Source organism: Periplaneta americana, chromosome 16 (assembly GCF_040183065.1).
Source record: "Periplaneta americana isolate PAMFEO1 chromosome 16, P.americana_PAMFEO1_priV1, whole genome shotgun sequence".
In the NCBI taxonomy this organism is placed as follows: Eukaryota; Metazoa; Arthropoda; class Insecta; order Blattodea; family Blattidae; genus Periplaneta; species Periplaneta americana.
The window spans coordinates 179784570-179809019 of record NC_091132.1 but is presented as its reverse complement, the minus strand read 5'-3'; the positions used below and the strand labels follow the sequence as shown (position 1 = coordinate 179809019).

The 24450-nt window shown below is 34.5% G+C and overlaps 1 protein-coding gene across 4 annotated transcripts in view; it reads left to right on the top strand.

The window, feature by feature from the left end:
* The first annotated feature begins 1233 nt into the window (after window positions 1-1233).
* Window positions 1234-24450, top strand: part of LOC138692111 (zinc finger protein 431-like) — a 30785-nt gene continuing 7568 nt past the window's right edge. Inside the window, exons 1-4 of one of the 4 annotated variants that reach the window (XM_069815069.1) lie at window positions 1234-1673; window positions 4362-4499; window positions 8867-8949; window positions 9675-12758. In XM_069815069.1, the coding sequence (XP_069671170.1) occupies window positions 1560-1673; window positions 4362-4499; window positions 8867-8949; window positions 9675-10662 (1323 nt within the window). In that variant the 5' untranslated portion in view covers window positions 1234-1559 and the 3' untranslated portion in view covers window positions 10663-12758. Of the gene's footprint in view, window positions 1674-4361; window positions 4500-8866; window positions 8950-9674; window positions 12759-14529; window positions 15671-18747; window positions 18886-24450 lie in introns of those variants that run through there. The other 3 variants (XM_069815068.1, XM_069815070.1, XM_069815067.1) reach the window with 3 other exon arrangements.

Genomic DNA, 24450 nt, shown 5'->3' with positions numbered 1-24450 from the left:
CTAAAATCACTCAGATCTGACTGGCACCAAAATGGTTGTTGACCAGTGAAATCGAGAGCTTTGAAACATGTTCCTGAAGCAGATGAGAGGTTGAAACTGTTGGAACACTTGGAACTGATGTTTTACATGTTGTACATACGGGCTATTCCATATGAAATCGATCAGTAAAAAAACCTCGCATTTTTTATACTCTAATTTTTTCCCTATTTATACAAGGTGCTGAGGAGAGTGCCTGTTCAAAAATATACTATCGAATGTCAAACGGGTTTCGTATAATTTAGCGACAAATTTAGCGTATTTTATAGAAACAAGCCTCTTTCAGCGCTCAGAACTCTGGAACCATTTACTGCAGAAGATTGAATGGGAGCTTATTTTGAAGATGAAATTTGGTAGGTAATGTTAAGAAGTAATCCTTATTTTTATTGTACACAGAGAGAGACAGATAATCTCATTTTACTTGCTTTGGCCTTTGGCTTTTTGGCCTTTTTTGTACAGATGTAAAAAAGCATTGAGAAAAAACCTTGCATTATTAAGAGGGATTCGGCATTGTTTGCTTAGTGGTACGGCAATACGTTTCGAGGGTATTAAATAGATTATTTTCACACTCCTAGACTAGAACGGCGCAGTACCGCACGCACTGGCCGAGGTCTGAAGATAAGCGAGCGTTGGGCGTCATTTTACTCCTGTGTTTATGAAAACCTGTGATAAAGCTAGCACAGCCATGCGCTGCTAGACGACACATCACCTGTTTGTCTCCTGGCCTTGTTTGTCTCGGCTAGCTCCTGTCTCACAGTCAGCTGGTTACTTCACGCGCGTACTATTATTTTCTTTATTTTATATTTTCAATACTTTCTTATCAACATACAATCAGTAAAAAATGTGTTTATTTGTACTGTCAATGCGGAATTTAACTAGGCTATATATTTTAAAAATATTTTTTCCTAGCCAAAGGCGTCTTAATGAGGAAAAATCTAAATTTCTTCACTTCCATAAAGAGTAAGAAAATCTGTTTATATGTCAATATAAACTTTAATTTCTCAGCATCAAAATAAACCATGAGTTTGATCATTTGGTGAAAGGATTTCGGAGCTACAACAGTTTAAAGTTGCTAATTTTATGAAAATACGATAAATTTAAATACTTTTTAATTTAAACACTATGAAGTTCTGATGCCTCAAACTTTGCACAAAGCATTGTAACACAGTTCTGTACGTACAAAAAAAAAGTTTCATTGTATTTAGAAATTGTAAAGTCAATTTTCTCTATATTTCGGTCGATTTGAGATGGAATAGCTCATGCGGTAATTATATTCTTTTGAAACTGTTATTTTGGAACAGCTTCGTTCATGAAACTGTTACAGTCGAAACTGTTTCTTAAAAAGAACAGTTTATCCCATCTCTATGTGGCTAATGTCTAATCATTTCACGGTCATCTGGAATAAATTTTGTTAAGGATTTAGGCAGCCCTGACCTCACCTGACCTAACGTGTAACATAATGGAGGTGGTGCATGAAACTATTTAACGCTTGTTAGTTTTGTCATTCATAGTCCTAAGAAATTATGTCTTATTACTCCGAGGAATACGTGGGCCAGGGACATGCCCTCACATCTGAGGTGAAATTTGAGGAAGATCCCGTGCCAATATCGTCCGCTGTATTGAAACGTGAACCTGAGGTGAGTGGAGCACAAGAAATGCACTGCTTGTTTTTCAAGTATTTATCTTACATTTTGATTCTATGGTCATTAACTCTACAACAACAGTACTTGTAGTGCCTTGCACTCTATGATAGAAATAGAATGGATATCAACAGGGTTGCCAGATGTCCCGATTTGCCAGGACATGTCCCGACTTTAATATAAAAATATCGAGTCCTGCTTCGATTCGAGGCGAGAAGCAAAAAGTCTTTCCATCAGAAAATTAAATCACTTGTATGATTTTATCGTTACCTAGTAACAATTTTCTTCTGGGCCTAAATAATACATTTAAAATTATTTTTGTTAACAATAGAAAAAACGAATCAAGTGTAAGGCTTGTAACAGCGAATTCAATGGTAAATGTAATGTATTTCTAAACATTAAAAAAAAAAAAAAAAAAAAAAAAGATGTTCTCTAGTAATGTCACGATCTGGTAAATCTCAGACCTCGAGTGGCATTTATTAGGACTATTTCGTGAATAAAATAAAAATGTAAATAATATATCCCTAAAATTCGATCACAAAATGTTAATAATTCTTTATTAACGAATACTTAACCTATTCAGACATTGTGAAGGTGAAATACTCGTATATGAATATCGATTACTGCAATAAGGAAACTAGACGATATTATTCAGTAATGCCAATTGCGAAAAGCGAAGTACAGGTTTAACAATGTTGATTACATGTACTACAGTTTTGTCTTATTATTATAACATAAATACATTTTCATTATCTGCTGAAATCATAATTTAATTTAACAGTAACAGTTGGGACAGCTATATACCAATGCTTATGTATTCACAGCGAGACATGTTGCTACACAGTGAAGCCATCTCTGTATAGATAGGCCTAATTAAACACGTATTTTATTACGCCATTTGGAAGGCAGCTTGATGAAAAGACCTTATTATTACTATGCAAGGTCTTTGGGTTTGATATGCGATGATGTTACATAAATTTGAACATCTGACGTTCTATTAAATGTTTCATTTCATTCACAAGATACAATTTTATAGGCTACTTATAGGTTATATTACCTGTGGGAGCAGGATCAATGTCAGCTGTGTCTTATTTCGACCGTTACAATCAGTGCTACACGAAAGCATTTTTTATAGCTCGACAGATGCATTTTCGCTGTAGTGTGTAACGGAACTAAAGCTGCATCTACACAGTTCAATATTCCAATCGCGTATGCGTGCAATCTGGGAAGAATATTGAAAGAATCAAATTTTAATGGTACGTTCAATTAAGATGCATGAAGATTTTGTGTCTACATGGTGCGCCGTTTTGAACGTCGTCTTCACTGCGTAAATACATTAATTAATATTAAATATCAATCTTGCATTCATTGCTTTAAAGTTGAAAGAAACGTTTAACCGTGTAGTTTCATCTTAATGTATTCATGATCATCAATTTACGGGGAAACAGTTGGCGACAGCGACTAAACAAAAGAACGATCATGCGATAAATTGATAGCGATAAATCTAGGTGCAAAAATTATCGCAAAGTCTGAATGTGATTGGTTGGAATTCAAAATTTCATTACACTTCATTGGTCGAAAATGGCATGACGTCATATAAACGAAATAGTCATCAGAAATGTCTGGTACAAAGAATGGATAAAAGCTTGTAGAATGCTGAAGTCCAGTAATAAATATATATATAAGCTCTGTAAATATATACTGTATGTTAAATGATGAGTTCTGAGCAGAAGTTTGTTAAGGCACAAAATAAAATATGAAGTTGGATATCAATAAATTTTGTCATTGTAATCAATTAATAAACATTGAAAATTAAATATTTTGTCACACTTGAGCCACTTGTGATTTACTGTTAATAATAAGCAGCTGGGAAAAACTATGAGACAGAACTACTATTAAGCCACAAAGTTAATTTTGCGTAAGTTAAACATATTATTGCCACAAGCCCTTGAGAAAGACGCCAGAGAAACGTGATGTAACTTACAGCTAGATAAATATTGCTTTGTACTTGGAAACCTGTACCTACAATTTGATTTTTTATTAAAATTGCAATTTTAAGATACATATTAGTCACTAATTACATATGAAGGGTACACGGGAAGAACGAACATTGTCACATTTCCATTAAGGTTGAGATATTGATCTATTTCGGTATATTACTGCTAAATTTATTGGTGTTTCTACTTGAAATGAAGGAAATGATGAATATATCCGTGGTTTTAATTCTCCTTTACCACTTTTGGTAAAAATAACACTAAAGTTTGTAGTAATACAGTGAATTAGATGATGACATCACCCTTAACAGCATTGTGACACTGTTCGCAAAGGGATAATTTTTATTTTATTTTTTGTTAATTTTTTTAAGACGAAAGTAAGTGCTGTATTATAGACTATAATGGAAAAACATGTCCCTCTTTGGTATATCTAAAATCTGACAACCTTGAGTATCATCAGTGTTTACTATTACAAGTTATGTTGCAGAATTCTATTGTTGAATTGATACTTGGCTTCATGTTTCAAATTTGAAATTTCTTGTTAAGGCTGGCTCCCACTTAACGGAACAGAATTTCTCTTCGCAATGTAGGCCTAGTTAAATGGAAGATAGGAGAAAGCTTGTAACATTACAAGTCGTCTTCTAACATCCTGTAATAAATTGCTCATTTAAGACGTCTGTTTGTACTGCAGGAACAGAATTTCTTGGATCAGCATGTGACTGATATAAAGGAGGAATATGTGAACCAGAGTCATGAACTCTTATCTGAGATAAAAGTTGAGGAACATCCGGTGCCAATTTCGTTTCCTGTGGTGAAACGTGAACCAGGGGTGAGTGGAGCACAAGGAATGCACTTTTTGTTCTTCTTCCAGGGGTTTTTATTTTATTTTTTGGGGGGTAATTTTACGACGCTGTATCAACATCTAGGTTATTTAGCGTCTGAATGATATGAAGGTGATAATGCCGGTGAAATGAGTCGGGGGTCCAGCACCGAAAGTTACCCAGCATTTGCTCGTATTGGGTTGAGGGAAAACCCCGGAAAAAACCTCAACCAGGTAACTTGCCCCGACCGGGATTCGAACCCGGGCCACCTGGTTTCGCAGCCAGACGCGCTGACCGTTACTCCATAGGTTTGGACCTTCCAGTGTTTATCTTGTATTTTGATACTAACGGATATTGCCTTTTTACAACAGTACTTGCAATGCCTTTCCCTCTGTGACAAAGACAACAAATTCTCATCACTTTAACGTTGAACTGTTATCTCGTTTTATTTTTAAATATAACAGCGAAATTTCTTGTTACACTCACTCTTAATGGTTGCCAAGAAACACATTCCACAGTGTGTTTGAAAATACAGTGACACTGTTTTGTTACGCCGCAGGTTTTTTTTTGCCCGCGCAGCTAGTGTGTTTCCCATCAGCTTCCACCAACGAACGCCGCGCCATACAGTGACAGTTGCGAGTTAGTTTATCATCTGCACTCGTGCGCGAAGGTTGCATTGGTCGTGATGTGGTGCGTGCGTGTGTGTTCGGCGTTGTTGCAATGCGATTTTCATTGCGTGAACGTGTGTATATGTTTACTACGTACATAAAGTACAGAAAATCTTGTCCGAGAACAGGACAGAACTTCCGTAACAAATTTCCAAATAGACCCGTGCCTAATGCCACTACAGGAAGGTTAGCCAAAAAATTCGGACAGACAGGTTCAGTAAATGATCGTAAAATAGTAAGGAGGAGACATGTTCTTACAGAAGAAAAATTAGACGAGATAGAACAGAGACCAGAGCACAGCCCGCAAAAATAAGGCTTATACGAAAAACCCGCCTACAATAAATTTGCTTAAAGACTAAATAAGATCTGAAATCGAGTCAGTCAGTGAAGCAGAATTCTTAAAGTAATTAACAGTCTCATAAGAAGATGTTAACAGTGTGTAGCAGTTGGTGGGGGACTTTTTTCAATACCTACTTTGAGCTGAGCAAGTACAAATTCCTATACTGTATGTTTCAGTGCCGTCAGACCGGGTGGCCATTTGGCCGCAGATAAGCTCCTAGCGGTGGGCGACGGGAAAATGAAAACCGCGCGGCTAAACAAAACTGTGTCACTGATGTCACACTTAAGGACAAGCGATGTTCTTATTTTCTCTGTGCCTTTGCCAAAAAAATTCAATAACCTTTTACAGTTTCCAAATAAGTGATTTTGCTTTAGTTGTAGGTACAAACATTATCACCTGTCTTCATTCGTTTTTCACCCATTTGTTTTTAAGCATTTATGATTTCCAATATATTCTTTACAGAACGTTATGTTGCCATTAGAGAAAAAATATTTTGTAACTTTAAGATAAATTATGGGGTTTATTTCGAGTGAATTACAGAATAGATCCTAAATTTTCCTAACTCTCCTGATACATACGGACAGCTACAGCATACTTGAAATCTATTGTTTGTTTTATATACTGTTATTTTGATAGTGAAGTGCATTTAATATTAATGCAGGTAGAGAAACTTTAAGTAAAAAACCACAATATGTCAATTTTCAAATGACTAGAGATAAAGAATTCCAGTTTTCTTTGGTGATGTGTCGTGCTTAAGAACACTATTTCTCTTTGCTTTCTCTGTGTTTTTGTCTAAAATTCTCAATCCTTTTCACAGTTTCCAAATAACTGAATTTACTTTAGATGTAGGTACAAACATTATCACCTTTCTTCACTCTTATTTCACATTTTAAGTATTATAAATTTGTAATACATCCTTCGTAGGATATTATGTTGCCTGCAGAGGAAAGATACTTTGTAACTTTACGTTATATTATGGGACTTTCTTAGAGTGTGTTATCAATTTTGAAAATTGGTCTGATGCATTCGAACTGTAACAGCATGCATGAAACTATAGTTCGTTTTATTTACTCTTATTCTGTCTAAGAAGTGCATTTAATTTTAATACAGTTGAGAGCAGTGGTTCGCAAACTTTCTGAAGACAAGACCCACTTTTGGTTGAGACTTTACTTTGCGACCCTGGCCATACTAGTAGCAAATCACATTCGAAAATTATAAATCCTTGTATAATCGAGAATAATTATAATTTTACTAAAAATCAGTGGATGCCACACAAAATATGACCAAATTGAATTATATGTGGAGCAACAATTACACGAAATATTAGGTAAGCTTCGTTTCTAGTACTTCTCCCCATTCCCACCATGGCGCTGCGGTAATAGTTCAATAGAAAGTAGTAAATTCCATCAAAAGAAGGGTGTTGCAAACTAGTAGTTCCAGCAAAATTTGTGAAGGTATGGATTCGTTATATGAGAATACTCTTTATCACACGTAAGATGGCTTTCTTGGAGTAACGTTTTGAAACGAGTTTTATAGTTAAGAACAGAACTTTTAATATAGAAGACGAGAAATCGGAAATTATGGAAATCTATTTTCCAGTTGAAGAATGTGATCCCAAACCCCACTCTGTGCATTTGGCCATTTTTTATTATTCGTACATATATATTTTATATATATATATATATATATATATATATATATATATATATATATAGATTTCTGTCATAATTTAAGCTTCTTTTCATCCATAACAACGCCAATCCTTGCCTAAAAGTTTGTGTTATTGTTTGTATCACTTGAAAACAAGCTCGATCTGTAGACCTGTGGATTAAAACTATTAACCCAGTCCTTTCATAAAATTGTCCTGAACACGTTTTGAATAATAGTTTGCAATGCCAAGATGTTAACATTATAACAGCCAGAGATAAAATTAACGGGTTTACAAAGAAACTTGATTTCTGGTCAATATAATTTGACACAAATATATTTGATTCATTCCAGTGTGTTAAAGAGCTCATGGAAAATTTCGCTACATATGATTGACAAATACTGTGTTTTTACAGACATGCAACCAAGTTTGCACGATTTTAATCTACAACTTTATGAGTACTTTCTGGAAGAAACTCAAAATAAGACTATCACAAAGATGATGAATCCGTTTTTAGGCAGTTGCATCCAACTGGTTGAAATTCCAGAAACTATGAAGGAAAATCTCATTTAAATATGTAGCTAGAAATGGAATGTTTAAATTATACTTTTTTTTTTGGAACGTAGACCAATTATGGATAAAAAAAATGCAAGAATACCCCGAGCTTGCAAAAATATCCAATTTCTTTTATTTTTAATATATGCAACCTTGTATGTATGCGAAATGATTTCCTCATATATATGTTCACCATCAAAACAAAAGTGACAAAAATACTTAAATTTCAAATGATATCACTGTGTGTTTGGAATGCTGAGTCCAGATTTGAGAAGCTACTTTCTGAAAAACAGGCACATTAATGGCATTTATTTATATTTTACTTTATAACTACACAAATATTTTTATTATGCGCAATATTGTTTATGTTTATGTTTCTAAATACAAAATAGATGTTAATAAGAAACTTTTGGACTTAATTTTGTAAATCATGTCGCTACCATTCTCAAGGGGTCGCGACTCACACTTTGGGAACCGCTTGTTTAGAGAAACGTAAAGTTAGAAGCTTCAATTTGCTAGTCTACATTAATTACTAGAAATAAAGATAAAGTGTTTGCATTTTCTTTAACTCATTACGGGTAGACTTCAACTTAGTTAAAAGTCTCGAGAAAGTTTTCAAGCTTACAAAATGCTTGAACGAATATTCTAACCAATTTTCATCTGTAACAAATTAATGGTCATTATGTATATAGAAATAGAACCTATGTGTACTGCAGCTTTAGTACAGTAGTATAGTTCATAATTTTTCCTTTACCCGGGAATGTTAAAAATTGTGCCCATACAATAAAATAGTATTAGACATTGTCAGACTGTGGTGGATTCCTTAAAATTCATCTGGCACTGTGGAGTAGTAGTTAGCATGTCTAACCGTCAAATGAGTGGGTCTGGATTTATATACTGGTCGAGACAAGTTACCTGCTTCAATTTTTTTTTTCCTCGGTTATCTCTCAACCCATTAGACGCAAATGCTCGGTAACTTTGAAATGCGCTTTTCTGTAAGGGAAAGAATTACACCATGAAATATCTTCCCCAAGAATAGTCATCTGTTAACGAAACTTCTACTGGACTAATACGACTTATATGCACTTCTGTGGCATATAGAATCGTTGCACTTTTGTTAATGTAAATTGTGCTATCGTATTTCTTTTATTTGCTCTGTGTTAGGAAGAGCAGAGTGACTTGGACAGAGTGAATGAGGAGCCAAGGGTGGAAGGAGCAGCAGAGGACAACCAGATTTTCACGGATTGGTGAGTGTGATGTGCGAGTTTATGTAGAGAATTCATTGCGTTTGAAACTACTTTTTCGGTAAGTGCCTAGAAGCACCTTCGGAAGGGCTGTATCTCTGAACTAGCACCAAGAGATAGCATGCGTGTACGTGAAGGAATGCGCTTTGCATGTGCATTTGTTTTCCATTGTATAAATATTGAGAATTTATGCAGTGTATTACTATTTTAGATGCTCTTAAAAATAGCTCTATATGCCAAATGATTGTTGTATTCCTCTATGTAGGCCTAATAACCAGAGAAAGCGTTTTGCTTCAATCAGTTTCCGAAAGATGCTTACAGCTAGATCAAACCTGGTGTGGTGTCTCTGCATTGTTGTGTAGTGCAAGATCTCTATATATCTTTGTCGAACAGCTGTTTTCGACGGACCTTCCTGTAGTGTATTGACGAAGTGATTCGTATTAATAATTAGGCCATTCCTGTCACTTGCTCTTTTGTTTCTTCTGCTGCACTACTTAGAAAGACAGAGAGTTTCTCACATTTTCCCCATAATATTTGTTGTATAGATCATGCGCTAGAAAGTTGAGACAACTTTGATATTTCCAACATAACTCATAATTTATTTATAGCATTGTATCTCTAATGGTAACTTTCCTTCTGGTGAAACAGTTTCGTTTTGGTTTGAAGTTCATTATTTTAATGTATATTTGTTGGGACTAATCTGTTGACTGATAGTATATTTTCGTCAGGATTGCAGCTACCAAAGAGAGTTCTGTATCATCAGAATTCGACAGTATTGCAGATGAAGAGATCGAATCTGTGTGTGAGATTCCCAAGAATTCAGATTCCTCAAGAAAACATGCCCGAACTCATGAAGATAAGCAATTGCAATTCGAAATGCCTAAAGAATGTCTCTCCAATCCGGAAAAATCGACGACGCATTTCCGTGAGCGTGTAGTCAAGAATGCTTACGAATGCGATATTTGTGGTAAAAGTTTTTCGAATTCGAATAGAGTAAAAAGGCATGAACTCCTCCACGCAGGAGAGAAACCTTTCAGATGTGATTTTTATGGTAAGAGTTTTGCGCGGACGATTAATCTAAGAAGCCATGAAGACATTGACACACGTAAGAAACCTTTCAAATGTGATGTTTGTGGTAAGAGGTTTTCCCAGTCGTGTAATATAAGAAGGCATCTACGCATACACTATGGTGAGAAACCTTTCAAATGTGGCGTTTGTGGTAAGTGTTTCTCTGACTCCAGTTACCTTAGAAGGCATGAACGCCTTCACACTGGTGAGAAACCTTTCAAATGTGATATCTGTGGTCTCTGTTTCTCATTCTCGAGTTGCCTTAGTAGGCATAAACTTGTGCACAAGGGTGAGAAGCCTTACAAATGTGATGTTTGTGGTAAGTGTTTTTCGCAGTCGAATACTCTTTGTAGACATAAATTCGTACACATTGTTGAGACACCTTTCAAATGCGATGTTTGTGGTAAGTATTTTTCGCAGTCGACTTGTCTAAGAATCCATGTACGCCTTCACACCGACCAGAAAACTTTCAAATGCGATGTTTGTGGCAAGTCTTTTACACGATCGTGTAATCTAAGAATTCATAAACGCATTCACACCGGCGAGAAAATTTTCAAATGCGATGTTTGTGGCAATTTTTTTTCGCGGTCGAGTAATCTAAGAAGGCATGAACTCGTGCACACAGGAGAGAAAGCTTTCAAATGTTAATTTTGCGGTAAGTGTTTTTCGCAGTCATGTCATCTAAGAAGCCATGAACGCATTCACACAAACGAGAAAAGTTTCAAATGTGATGTTTGTGGTGAGTGTTTCTCTGTGTCGAATAGCCTTAGGAGGCATAAACTCGTTCAAATTAGTGCGAAACCTGTGACCGTTGTGTTTCACTAACTCGAGTAGCCTGAAAAGATGTGAACACCCGGAGACTGGCGAGAAACCTTTGAAATGCTGTGCATGTGACAAACGATCTGAGATTCCAGATCCCTAAAAAGCTTGGAATCCTGCACACATGCGAAAATGCGATGTTTTTGGATTTGCTTCTCGCATTCGAATGACGTAAGAGGGCAATAACTCCTACACAGAGGTGTGATAGCTTTGAAAACTGGTGTTTCTTGGAGTCTACCTGAAAAGCGATGCACGCGTGCACAGAGACAGGAAAACTGTGAAACATGATGTGTTTCTTTGAATCGAGTGGCCTGAAAAACAAACTCCTGCACACAGACGAGGAACCTTTCAACTGTAATTATTCTGGTCTTTCTCACCAATGGGTAACGTAAAGAGCCATCAACACCTGCACACAATCGCGATATCTTTCAAATACGATGCTTGTGGAAAGTGTTTTTCCATGTGAGTTATATAAGAAAGCATGAATGTTAATGTTATGTTTTATTTAACGACGCTCGCAACTGCAGAGGTTATATCAGCGTCGCCGGATGTGGCGGAATTTTGTCCCGCAGGAGTTCTTTTACATGCCAGTAAATCTACTGACATGAGCCTGCCACATTTAAGTACACTTAAATGCCATCGACCTGGCCCGGGATCGACCCCCGGAACCTTGGGCATAGAAGGCCAGCGTTATACCAACTTGCCAACCAGGTCGACAGAAAGCATGAACAACTCCACGCAGGGGAGAAGGCTTTTATATATAATTGCTGTCAAAATGATTTTTCTGTCTAACTTAGTTACTCCTATACACAGTAGGATGGATGCAAACACTATTAATTGCAATTTCATCATTTATTTGTGAGTAATTCCCAAATCCGCGATTTTTGTAGCCTAATTGTTTTATCATTCGTTTGTTTTCTAAATGAACGACGATCATGTTTGTGAACTGAAACCAAAGCAATGAAGAGCGATGTCTATCAATGCAGATCACTACAACCAGTGCTGAACTGTGACTAGCTTATTGTAATTACAGTGAAACCTCTCATTTATGGACATCGAAAGGACTTAACAATCTGTCCGCATCTGGGAGCTGTCCTTTATTGGGAGGGAGACTGCCCAATCTAACCGTAAATTTATAATATGCATTAAGTTATGTATCCCTTCACGCTCTAAATGAAATGTATTACTGTAGTCTAATTCTAAATACAATATTCTACAGTAAATCCTTTGCAACTTTGAGCTACAGTAGATAAGACCGAAAAAGAAATATAAAGTACTGTGCCATGCATTTTTATTCTAGGTCTACAGTTATGCAGTACTTTATGTTCAAGTGCCAATCAGAACAACTGATTGAAGTGGAGAGAATAATCCTACTAACCCTATCATGTGTCGAATACAATTTCACGATCGCAGAACCATCAAACAGGTTAAATTTAATGGTTTTGTTTATCCACACGCTTCCAGCTAACAAGGGGTAGCCGGCTGGATTAGAGGTAGCCAACGAGAGCCTTCTTGTCTTCTTTCGTGTTAAGGAATTTCTGTAGAAAATTTTCCATTTTTGGAACACATTAGGTCTTGAAATCAAAGTTCAGTCTGCAGTCAGGAGGTAAAGCAAACTTTAGGACTGTGAAACAGCTGTCCATGTCCGTGCCTGAGAGAGTCTGTAAATGAGAGGTAAACTTATCATTATTTCTATATTGTTTTAGTTGGGATATAAAAAACTGTCCGTGTCTTGGGAGTGTGCGTAAGGGGACTGTACTAGTATAAATTACTAGAAATAAAGCTTTCATGAATGCAGCCTTATTCTGCCATAAAAAAATAGCTCGGGTAATTCATCATATATCGCAATCCCACTTCTTTCCAACTCAAAGTCTGTTGATGCCACTAAAGGCTGCAGCAGGAAATATTGTTCAAGTTCATTTTCTTCCTGAAAACAGCACTCTTTGTCCACTATTCAAAATCGTCGATGGATGTGAAAATCATTTCTACGGATTTATCCTTCGTCATTCTAATTTGCTGAACTTTCCAGATCTGAAGTTCAGTTGCTGCAAGAATGTCTTGAGAAGCAGTTTTAAAGTCATAGAACTCAAAAGAATAAGATACTTCCCACGTTTAGATGGTCAATTTTTTTATTAATCAGTCGTTACTTTAATTGTGAAACCAGATATTTTTGGTCATCTTCAACAGTAAATTACATAGCTGGGAGGTAGAACGATAAGAATAATAACATCCTTTTTTATACATCTTCATTACTTAGCTTTAATGACACTAACGATTTTTTAAATTTCTAATGTGAACAATTTCCTGTATTAAGTGATACCATTATGGTATTGTATCTTATTTACTAGCAAGTGTAATTTGAAATTTTAACGAAATCTATAGTTTTTTTTTTTTTTTTTGTTTTTGTATTTTCCATTGAATCACGTATCTTTCTACCAGCAGAGTTCATATAGCCTCTTCTTTTCTTTGTCTTTTTTTTCATTGCTTATTTACACTATCATTGATTTTGCAACAAAATCACCATACCGGTACGAAATAAGTTGTAACGTTTACAAAAATCCTGAAAGCGAATAGGATACTGTAAATGCTACAGACGACATTTCCTTTCCAAATCATTTTCATTTATAACATCTAATGAAATTTTAAGGGTACAAAAATCTTAATAAAACTTGTCAACATCAATGTTGAGATGAAGATCATTTACAAGTATTTCAAGGTCCCTCGATATGGTGAATTTTTCAAACGTAGTACAGGCCATTTCTTAAATTGGGAATTCAAAATGATACATTTACAAGTTACAGGCTAGGTGTGTAATATTATGTGACAGGTAAGGTTAAGTGTGTAGGAAAGAAGGAGGCATATTTGTACAGTTTTTCTATTTACATTTTTTATTCAATCCATTATCAATTTTATTAATATTAAATGACACGGAAATATAAGACACTCCTTAATAAACATCTCAGAATTTTATATTTGCAGAAATTACATACACGACATTCATTTCAAAACTTCACAGTCTCAATAACTAATTACTTATATTGAATTCAATTTAAACAAAAGAAACACGTCAATATAGATATTGAGGGGAAAGTCACAACCAGGCTTAATTGCATTTCAGGTTTCACCCCCACCCCCCAGCCGCTGACACCTTGAAATTTCAAATGGCACCCCTATAATTGTATACTTAAATATGAAAGAGCATTCAATTGTTTATACATCCCATTCATTTATAGGTATACCTTTTCCTTCACTGGCAGACCTTGCTTCTTTCTGAATAACTTCATTGGATAATACAAGCTTTTTTCTAGTTGTTCAACTTGTTGACGCTTTATCAAGTGTTATGGTTATCTAGCGTCTGAGAAGATCAAAGTAATAATGCTAGCGAGATAAATCCAGGGTTCAGGACCGAAACTTCATGCTTGTTCTTTTCTATATAATATATATATATATATATATATATATATATATCCGATCAATTTTATGCCCCAAAATAAATATATCGTCAATAAATTCGCTGTATTACACTTTAAAGACCTTTTCACAGTATTGTTATAATTTAACAATGTTGTGGAACAGTTCTTAACATTTTTCAAATGTGCTCCATATGCCATTATAAACTACGACCATTCATTAAAAGCAAGAAGTAAATATTAGGTATCTACAATTATTTTCGAAAACTGAATTGATTACACTCTAATATAACATAATGCAACTCGTCTCTGAAACGTTCATGATATCAGAATATCCTTAAGAAGTTGGAAAAAAAAAAATTATGTAATCTCAACACAAATGCATCCACTGAGTTCAAAACCATAAATTAAATGGAAGGATAATAGCAGCCAGTACATGACTAGGCCTGACATCTGCTGTCAGTATTGGCCACTTAATGAGAATTTTGTGTTGAGATGATAAATTCAATCTGTTCTAATGGTCCCCTTCACCCCTATTATTATGTCAGAGGTGTTGGCGACACTGAAATCATCTTTTATTCTCTGCATCAAATTACAGGACATTCAAGAAATATGGCGGTGTTCTTCATTCACGCAGGACAGATTTGATATAACTTACTAGTAAGAATATGTAATTATGGCGGGTTGGGTAGTCGTGCAGCTCAGAAACTGATCACATCTGACTTCCACTATTCCACACTACAAAACCTACGCATTTTCAAGGTAACTGACATTGGCAGTGATACAAGTGTGCAATATTCGTTTGCAGTGAAGGATGGATATTTTATCTCGAATTTTTTAATCTGCAATATTTGCAGAAAACTAATAATACTAAAAATAAATAATAACAATGAAGGATGAAAGTTTATTTTTTTATTTTTTCCATTGGGAAATTTAACTGAAGTGAATTTAATATGGCTGGCAGAGTAACTATCTCATGCCCCCATAATTTAAATTGCTACCAGTGTACTTCATTAGAACCAGGTATCCAGCTTCGATGCCGTTAGCCCTGAGAACTTAGAGTATATTTATTTTCCCCTATTTTCATATTACAGGATTATCTAAGAAATTGGCAAGTTCTTTGTGACAGTATAAGGATGAAAGTTGAAATTATAACCGTTTTGAATCGCGAATGGGTCTATCTGATCACGGCCATCTGGAAGAAACTTTGTTAAGGTTTCAGTCAGCCCTGACCTGGCAGTGTAACATAATGGAGGCAGTGCAGGAAACAATTTAAGGACCGTCAGTATTGTCGTACATAGACCTAAGAAGTGATGTCTTATTACTCCGAGAAATATGTGGACCAGGGACATGCCCTCACATCAGAGGTGAAATATAAGGAAGATCCCTTGCCAATATCGTCCGCTGTATTGAAACGTGAACCTGAGGTGAGTGGACCACAAGGAATGCACTGCTTGTTTTTCAAGAATTTATCTTATATTTTGATTCTAAGGACATTACTTCTTTACAACAGTACTTGTAGTGCCTTGCACTCTATGATAGAGATAGAATAAATATCATCAATATTTACTATTACAAGTTATTTTATGTTGCAGAGAATTTTATTGTTGAACTGTTACTTGGTTTCATGTTTCAAAACGAAATTTCTTGTTACACTTACTCTTAATGTTGCCATGCTACACATTCTCACAATGCATTTTATAATGTGTTGTTATACTGATGGACTGGATTTTCTTTTGTTTTCTCTGTATTGTGTCTAAAATTCTCAATTTTGTTTTAGGTGTACGTGCACATATAGCAATTGCTTCATAAAGATTTAAAGTATCAAACGAAAAAATTATAACTCTTACTGCATTTCTCAGTTCTGAATCATAATTCATATCAATGTGATAGGAACTATCGGTGAAGATGTGTTCCGATTTGTTGAAATGTTAAGATTACACAGTTTAAAATCTATGTCATATCGCGTATGTATGATAGTTGGGTATATCAGTAGTCCGTGAAGTGTTTTGATTCTATTTCTATTTTCGTATAATTACACTCAATTGAACGTGATTTTAATTTTATTAATGCCTACCCATATCCGTGCGCTTTGCTGCATATATTATAAATAATTAAGTAGTACCCTTGTATTTTAAAATAAAGTTTTTCTATTGCTTAGTGAATAATTAGCTACACATATTATTGTTGATACTTGAGTTAAACAGGTCGTCCTGTGCAATCTATGTCTAGTACAGGATACTATAATTTCGTACCAGCATCAGGTATCAATAAGGACAAATTATAACGGATAGAGGACTCACATAATTTTACTACTGAGGTCAAATAAGTATATCGATCATAATGCAATATTAATTTATCAGAATTTGTTATTATTAAATATTCACTAAAGACACCATATTTGTGGCTGTGTCTTTTCGAAAATTCATGACATATTATTTTACCTTGAAATAGGATTAAATTTGACTACATATTATTGATTCAACTTTAGTTTCGGGATTGTAACAAGAATATGTTTTAATCCCACCTTATGTGGCATTTCGCTTAATCATCAATCCACTCGTCCACACGTGTGGGGTAACGGTTAGCGCGTCTAGCCGCGAAACCAGGTGGCCCGTGTTGGATTTCCGGACTGGGGAAGTTACCAGGTTGGGAAAAGTTTACAACACGGACTGCACCTGCCATCCCCACCCCAAGTCACTGGGGGACGGTGGGAACTATGGGTAATATGGGCGAGGGGGGGGGATCGACAACGTAAGATGTGAGGGAAAAAGATTACCTGCTTATCCACCAGGTTGAGGGTTTTCCGAGGTTTTCCTTCAACCCAATAAGAGCAAATGCTGGGTAACTTTCTTTGCTGGACTCATTTCACCGGCATTATCACCTTCATCTCCTTTAGACGCTAAATAACCTTAGATGTTGATGTAGCGTCGTAAAATAACCTACTATAAAACAAGTCAGTTCACTCAGGAGTTATCGTGATTACATATAGCCAGTGTCCATCTAGAGCAGTGGTACTCACTAGAAATTACAAGAGAAACAGCCTCTGTGGGAGAGCCACTCAAAATTTCACAGTACTCAAACTGGGTAACACCCAGCCTTGTTACATTTATGGATAAACACATTTATTACTGACTAGCCATACCCGTGCGCTCCGCTGCACGCGTTAGAAATAAATATAAAGTAATTATATAATTAAAATAGGACATTTGATCCAGGGAACATTCGTGTTTGATAGAAGGATAAATAGTTTATTATGTTACTTAATTTAAATTTAATTAAATAATTAAAATGCGATCATTTTGATCCAGAGACCACTCATTTGGTCATATAAATTAGTTTAAGAAATACAGGAAACGAATATACAGAATAGCCTATCTAGTTTTCTGTGCATAAGAATCTATTTTAATCTTACCTGTCCTCGATTCACTCAGAAGTTACTGTGATAACATTATAGCATTATGTCCATCTAGAGAAACTACACTTTCCAATGGTGAATTAATAATTAATTATACAAATCGGTTAATTTAGCTTCCGATATTACTTCATAGAAACGCAGAAACATTATCTGTGGGCTATCTTTCATAGCTTTCGATTGTTGCTGTCCAAGTCCCCTTATAGACGAAGTCATTTGTTTTTTAATTCATTACACGGCCTTAGATGGCAGTTATTTTAATTTTAAAACTCATTTATCTCATTAAATATCAGTCCTATCAAAATTTTACAAGGAACAAAACTTATCGCAAATTATTTTTAAAGAAACTTTTGTTATGTAACATTAGTCACAAAAATCAATAATAAGCGAGATATTTCGATTTATTTAATTCAGGCTTCCTTGTAACCCCCCTTTTAAATAATGTATTTTGAATTCCATGTAGCCTAAAATCTAAGTTACAACGAACTTAATTTATATTCCAATTTTCATGGAAATCCGTTCAGCCATTATCGCGTGAAAAGGTAACAAACATACAGACAGACAGACAGACATACAAACAAAAATGTCAAAAAAGCGATTTTCGGTTTCAGGGTGGTTAATTATATATGTTAGGACCAATTATTTTTGGAAAATCGAAAATTAACAGAAAAATTTCGGCTACAAATTTATTATTAGTATAGATTACTGTCATTGATTTTTATATTAGTAGTGACCTGTTTTAGGCATATATTATTATTATTATTATTATTATTATTATTATTATTATTATTATTATTATTGTCCTCATTACTATTATTATTATTATTATTATTGCGTTTGTGTAGTAAACTTAACTAAACACACACTTCGAAACATTGACATATTTTTTGGGTGCGCATACCTGTCCTGTATTTTTTTTCCAGTATTTCTGGTGCTTTTACATATAAATTCTACCCTTATTCGTCATAATGTTGGGGGTTGTAGTCAAGATATGGCTTGAGACACACAGACAGCAGCTTGTAACTTTAGAAGTCGTCTTTTAATACCCTGTAATAAATTCCTGATTTAAGACGTCTGTTTGTACTGCAGGAACGGAATTTCTTGGATCCACAAGTGACTGGTATAAAGGAGGAATATGAGGACCAGAGCCCTGATCTCTTATCTGAGATAAAAGTTGACGAAGATCCGGTGCCAATTTCGTTCCGTGTGGTGAAACGTGAACCAGAGGTGAGTGAAGCACAAGGAATGCACTTCGTGTTCTTTCATTGTTTATCTTGTATTTTGATAGTAACGGACATTGCCTCTTTACAACAGTACATGGAATGCCTTTCCGTCTATGACAGAGACAACAAAATCTCATCACTTTAACGTTGAACTGTTATCTCGTTTTATGTTTAAATATGATAGCGAAATTACTTGTTACACTCACACTCTTAATGGCTTCCAAGAAACACATTCCCACAGTGTGTTTGAAAATACAATGACACTGTTTTGTTACGTCACAGGGTTTTCTTGGCCTCTAAGCTAGTGTTTTTCCCGCCTGCTTCCACTAGCGAATACCGCGCCATACAGTGACAGTTGCGAGTTAGTTTATCATGTGCACTCGTGCGCGAAGGTTGAGTCAGTCGTGTTGTATTGCGTGCGTGTGTGTTCGGCGTTGTTGCAATGCGATTTTCATTGCTTGAACGTCTGTATATGTTTACTACATACATAAATACAGAAAATCTTGCCCGAGAACACGACAGAACTTCCGTATCAATTTTCCGAATAGACCTATGCCTAATGCCACCACAAGGAGGTTAGCCAAAAAATTCGGACAGGCAGGTTCAGGAAATGATCGTAAAATAGTAAGGAGGAGACATGTTCCTACAGAATAAAAATTAGACGAGGTAGGACAGAGATCAGAGCACACCACGCAAAAATAAGGTGTATACGAAAAACCCGCATACAAATTTTATTATTATTACTTTAAGTGTTACTAGCATTATATGTTACTAATATTTATATTATTTATCTCATACATGTAACCTATAAGATAAAACATTGTAATAAATATATATAGATCATTTTCTTAATTAATAACAGTGCATATCTCCAATAAATGATTTCTTAGCATCGCCACAGATACATTTGATTGTACTTGTCACTATCTCTGTCACTAGAGAGTTCTTGAAATTTATATTTTCCCCGCCATTCATAAAATATTTTGATATGATACCTCTTGCACAAAAGGGGAGATCTATAACTGAAACTTGATTAATATATTTCAGTATTATTTTGTATTAATCCTGGTAATAATGAACAGTTTGGCTTCTAGACATTTTGTTTTTCACCATTAACTTCCCATGATTGTATGAGAAGATTCGAACAGAACGGCAGTTACGTAGACCTTCGGCTCCTCCCTACTACCAATAATGCATAACACAATGTCAGTATGGTGGTTACTGTCTTCTGCGATATAACGAACTTTTCTGTTGATTTTCGAGTTCGTCATTTTTTTTCTGGTCATTATATGCTTATTTAAGTTGTATTAACTCTCGCTAAGCGGTTTTATATTTTATTTTATCCGTCTTAGTATTTATTTTATTGTTGTAAAAATTTTTGTTTTATTACTATTATTATTATTGTTATTATGATTATTATTATTAATGAATTAATTTGTATTACTATCTTTGTATCATCTCCGTCACGGATATTCTATTATTATTATTATTATTATTATTATTATTATTATTATTAATAATAAATTAATTTGTATTACTATCTTTGTATCATCTCCGTCACGGATATTCCATTATTATTATTATTATTATTATTATTATTATTATTATTATTATTATTATTATTATTACTAATTGTAGACCCATTTCTATCCTAAACAATTTTTCTAAAATTTTTGAAAAAATTATCCACAAACACATTTCATTTTATGTTAAAAATAAGATCAATTCGGCCCAACATGGATTTACAAGAGGGAAATCTACTACTACTAATTTAGTTTCCTATCTTAATCTCATAATGTCTATTGTTGAAAATCAAGGTCAAATTGACTCAATTTATTTCGATTTTAGCAAAGCATTTGATGTTGTTCCTCACAAAATTTTATTAAATAAATTAAGTAATTTTGGTCTCTCCACTAACTATGTTAATTGGTTTTAAAATTATTTAACAGATAGACAGTCTTGTGTTCGACTAGGTAATTCTCTCTCGGTTCCATTTAATAGTTTATGCGGTGTTCCTCAAGGGTCTACTTTGGGACCTCTCTTATTTTTATTATTTATAAATGATATAAGTAAAAGAATAAGTTCTAGCTGCCTTTTGTTTGCGGATGATCTCAAAATCTTTCGCAAAATTAATAGTTTGGTTGATTGTCAAATTCTTCAAAATGACATTAATTCAATATCACAATGGTCTGTTGAAAATGGAATGAACATTAATCAATCCAAAACTTTTGTTATTTCCTTTTCACGGAAAACTATCTCCCTAAAATTTAACTATTCTCTCAGTAATGTCGTAATTACTAGGAAAGATTGTATTAGAGATCTTGGTGTCCTACTTGATTCAAAATTATATTTCCATGATCATGTGCAATATATTTATACCCATTCGTTAAGAATGCTTGGTCTAATTAGGTCTATAACTTATTCTTTTTCCACTCCTATGTGTTTATTAATTTTATACTATACGTTGGTTAGATCCAAGCTTGAATATGCATCTGTTGTATGGAACTCCATTACTTCCACTGACTCGGCTAAATTGGAGAATATCCAAAGAAAATTTATTTCCTTGTGTTCTTATAGATTTTTACCAAATTCCGATTATAACTATGAGATTAAATGCAATTATTTCAGTTGCTGTAGTTTGTTCACCAGACGTCAGGATCTTGATTATTTATTTTTTTGCAAAGTCATTAAGGGTGATATTGATTGTGAATCTTTCATAAGCAATATCAGTCTTCGTATTCCTGCTAATGGTTTAAGATTTCATAAATTGTTTTATAATAAGAATCCTAAATCTCTCTCTCCGGTCTGCAGATGCATTAAATATGCTAATTTGCATGGATTCAACTTGGATCCATTTAATGTGTAGTATATCTTTGAGTTTTAACTCACTGATCTAATTTTAATAATTATTTGTCCATATATTTCTTGCATTTGGTGTATTGATTCATGTAGACCATTCCATTATTTCAATTCTCATTGTACTAATTTTATAATTTTATAATTATTATTTGATCAATGGTTGATGTAGACCATTATATTGTTTGTATTTCATCTCATTGCCATTTTCTATCATTCATTCTCATCATCATTTGTTGTTTTGTTCTGTTTTCTATCGTGCAAAACTGTAATTGGCCTTGTGCTGTTGTTTTTGCACGTTAATATTCTGAATAAATAAATAAAAATAAAAAATAAATAAATTATTTCTAACATCAACATTATTATAGATCTCTGTAAAATTTATGTAGACTACTGGACTGTACCCGAGCACGAGCATATGCTCATTTCGTGTATATATTCATATGTATCATTTCAAATGTAAATTGTGAATAAATTTGAATAAATTATCTTAAAGACTATTATGAGAGTTGAAATCGAGTCAATCAGTGAAGCAGAATTCTCAAAGTAATTAACAATCTCATAAGAAGGTGTCAACAGTGTGTAGAAGTTGATGGGGGACATTTTTCAATACCTCATTTGAGCTGAGTAAGTACAAATTCCAATACTGTATGTTTCAATATCAGCAGACCAGGTGGTCGCTTGGCCGCAGATAAGCTCCTAGTGACGGACTTCTAATCAAAACGGTGTCACTGCATGTCACACTTAAGGACAAGCGATGTTCTTGTTTTCTCTGTGTCTTTGCCAAAAAACCTCAATACCTTCTACAGTTTTCAAATAATTGATTTTGCTTTAGTTGTAGGTACAAATATTATCACCTGTCATCATTCGTTTTCACCCATTGTTCTTATGCATTTACGGATTTCCAATGTCTCCTTTGCAGAACGTTATGTTACCCATCGAGAAAAAATATTTTGTAACTCTTAAGATAAATTATGGGGTTTATTCTGAGTGAATTACAGAATAGATTCTAAATTTTTCTAACTCTCCTGATACATACGGACATCTACAGCATACGTGTTGTATTTCCTGTTATTTTGATAGTGAAGTGCATTTAAAATTGATACAGGTAGAGAAACGTAATGTAAAAACCACAATATGTCAATTTTCAAATGACTAGACATAAAGAGTTCCAGTTTTCTTTGCTTAAGTTTCGTGCTTAAGAACATTATTTCTTTTGTTTTCTCTGTTTTTGTTCTAAAATTCTCAATCCTTTTTACAGTTTCTGTATAACAGAATTTACTTTAGATGTAGGTACAAACATAATCACCTTTCTTCATTCCGCCCAAGGTTGCGAGTTCGATCCCGGGCCAGGTCGATGGCATGTAAGTGTGCTTAAATGCGACTGGCTCATGTCAGTACATTTACTGGCATGTAAAAGAACTCCTGCGGGAGAAAATTCCGGCACATCCGGCGACGCTGATATAACATCTGCAGTTGCGATTGTCGTTAAATAAACCATATTTTAAAAATTTGTCATTCCTTTTTCACATTTTAAGTATTTATGTATTTGTAATATGTCCTTGGTAGGATATTATGTTGACCGTAGAGTAAAGATATTTGGTCACTTTACGTTAAATTATGGGAGTTTCTTAGAGTGGATTCTAAATTTTGGAAATTGGTCTGATGCATTCGAATAGCAACAGCATGCATGAAACTATTTTTCATTTTATTTACTCTTATTCTTTCTGCGAAGTGCATTTAATTTGAATGCAGTTTAGAGCAGTGGTTCGCAAATATCCTGAAGGTGCAACCATTTTGGTCGAGACTTTCTTTTACGACCCTGGCCGTACTGTTACTAAGTCCCATTCGAAAAATATAAATCCTTGTAAAATCGAGAATAATTATAATTTTACTCAAAATCAGTAGATACCACCAAAAATATGACCAAATTGCATGATATATGGAGAAACAATAACACGAAATGTTAGGTAAGCTTCTTTTCTAGTTCTTCTCGCCATTGCCACCATGGCGCTGTGGTAATAGTTCAATAGAAAGTGGTAAATTCCATCAAAGGAAGGGCGTTCCAAACTCGTAGTTTCAGCAAAATTTATGAAGGTATGGATTCGTTATATGAGAATACTCTTTATCACACGTAAGATGGCTTTCTTGGAGTAAAGTTTTGAAACGAGTTTTACAGTAAGAACAGAACTTTTAATATACAAGACGAGAAATCGGAAATTATGGAAACCTATTTTCCAGTTGAAGAATGTGATCGCAAAGCTCACTCTGTTCATTTGGCCATTTTTTATTATTCGTACATATATATATATATATATAGTTTTCTATCATTATAATTTAAGCTTCTTTTCATCCATAACACCGCCAATCTTTGTCTAAAAGTTTGTGTTATTGTTTGTATCACTTGAAAACAAGCTCGATCTGTAGACCTGTGAATTAAAACTGTTAACCCAGCCCTTTCATAAAAATGTACTGAACACGTTTTGAATAATAGTTTGCAATGTCAAGATGTTAACATTATAACAGCCAGGGATAACATTAACAGGTTTACAAAGAAACTTGATTTCTAGTCAATATAATTTGACACAAATATATTTGATTCATTCCTGTGTGTTAAAGAGCTCATTGAAAATTTCGCTACATGTGATAGACAAATACTGTGTTTTTACAGACTTATGCAACCAAGTTTGCACGATTTTAATCAACAACTTTA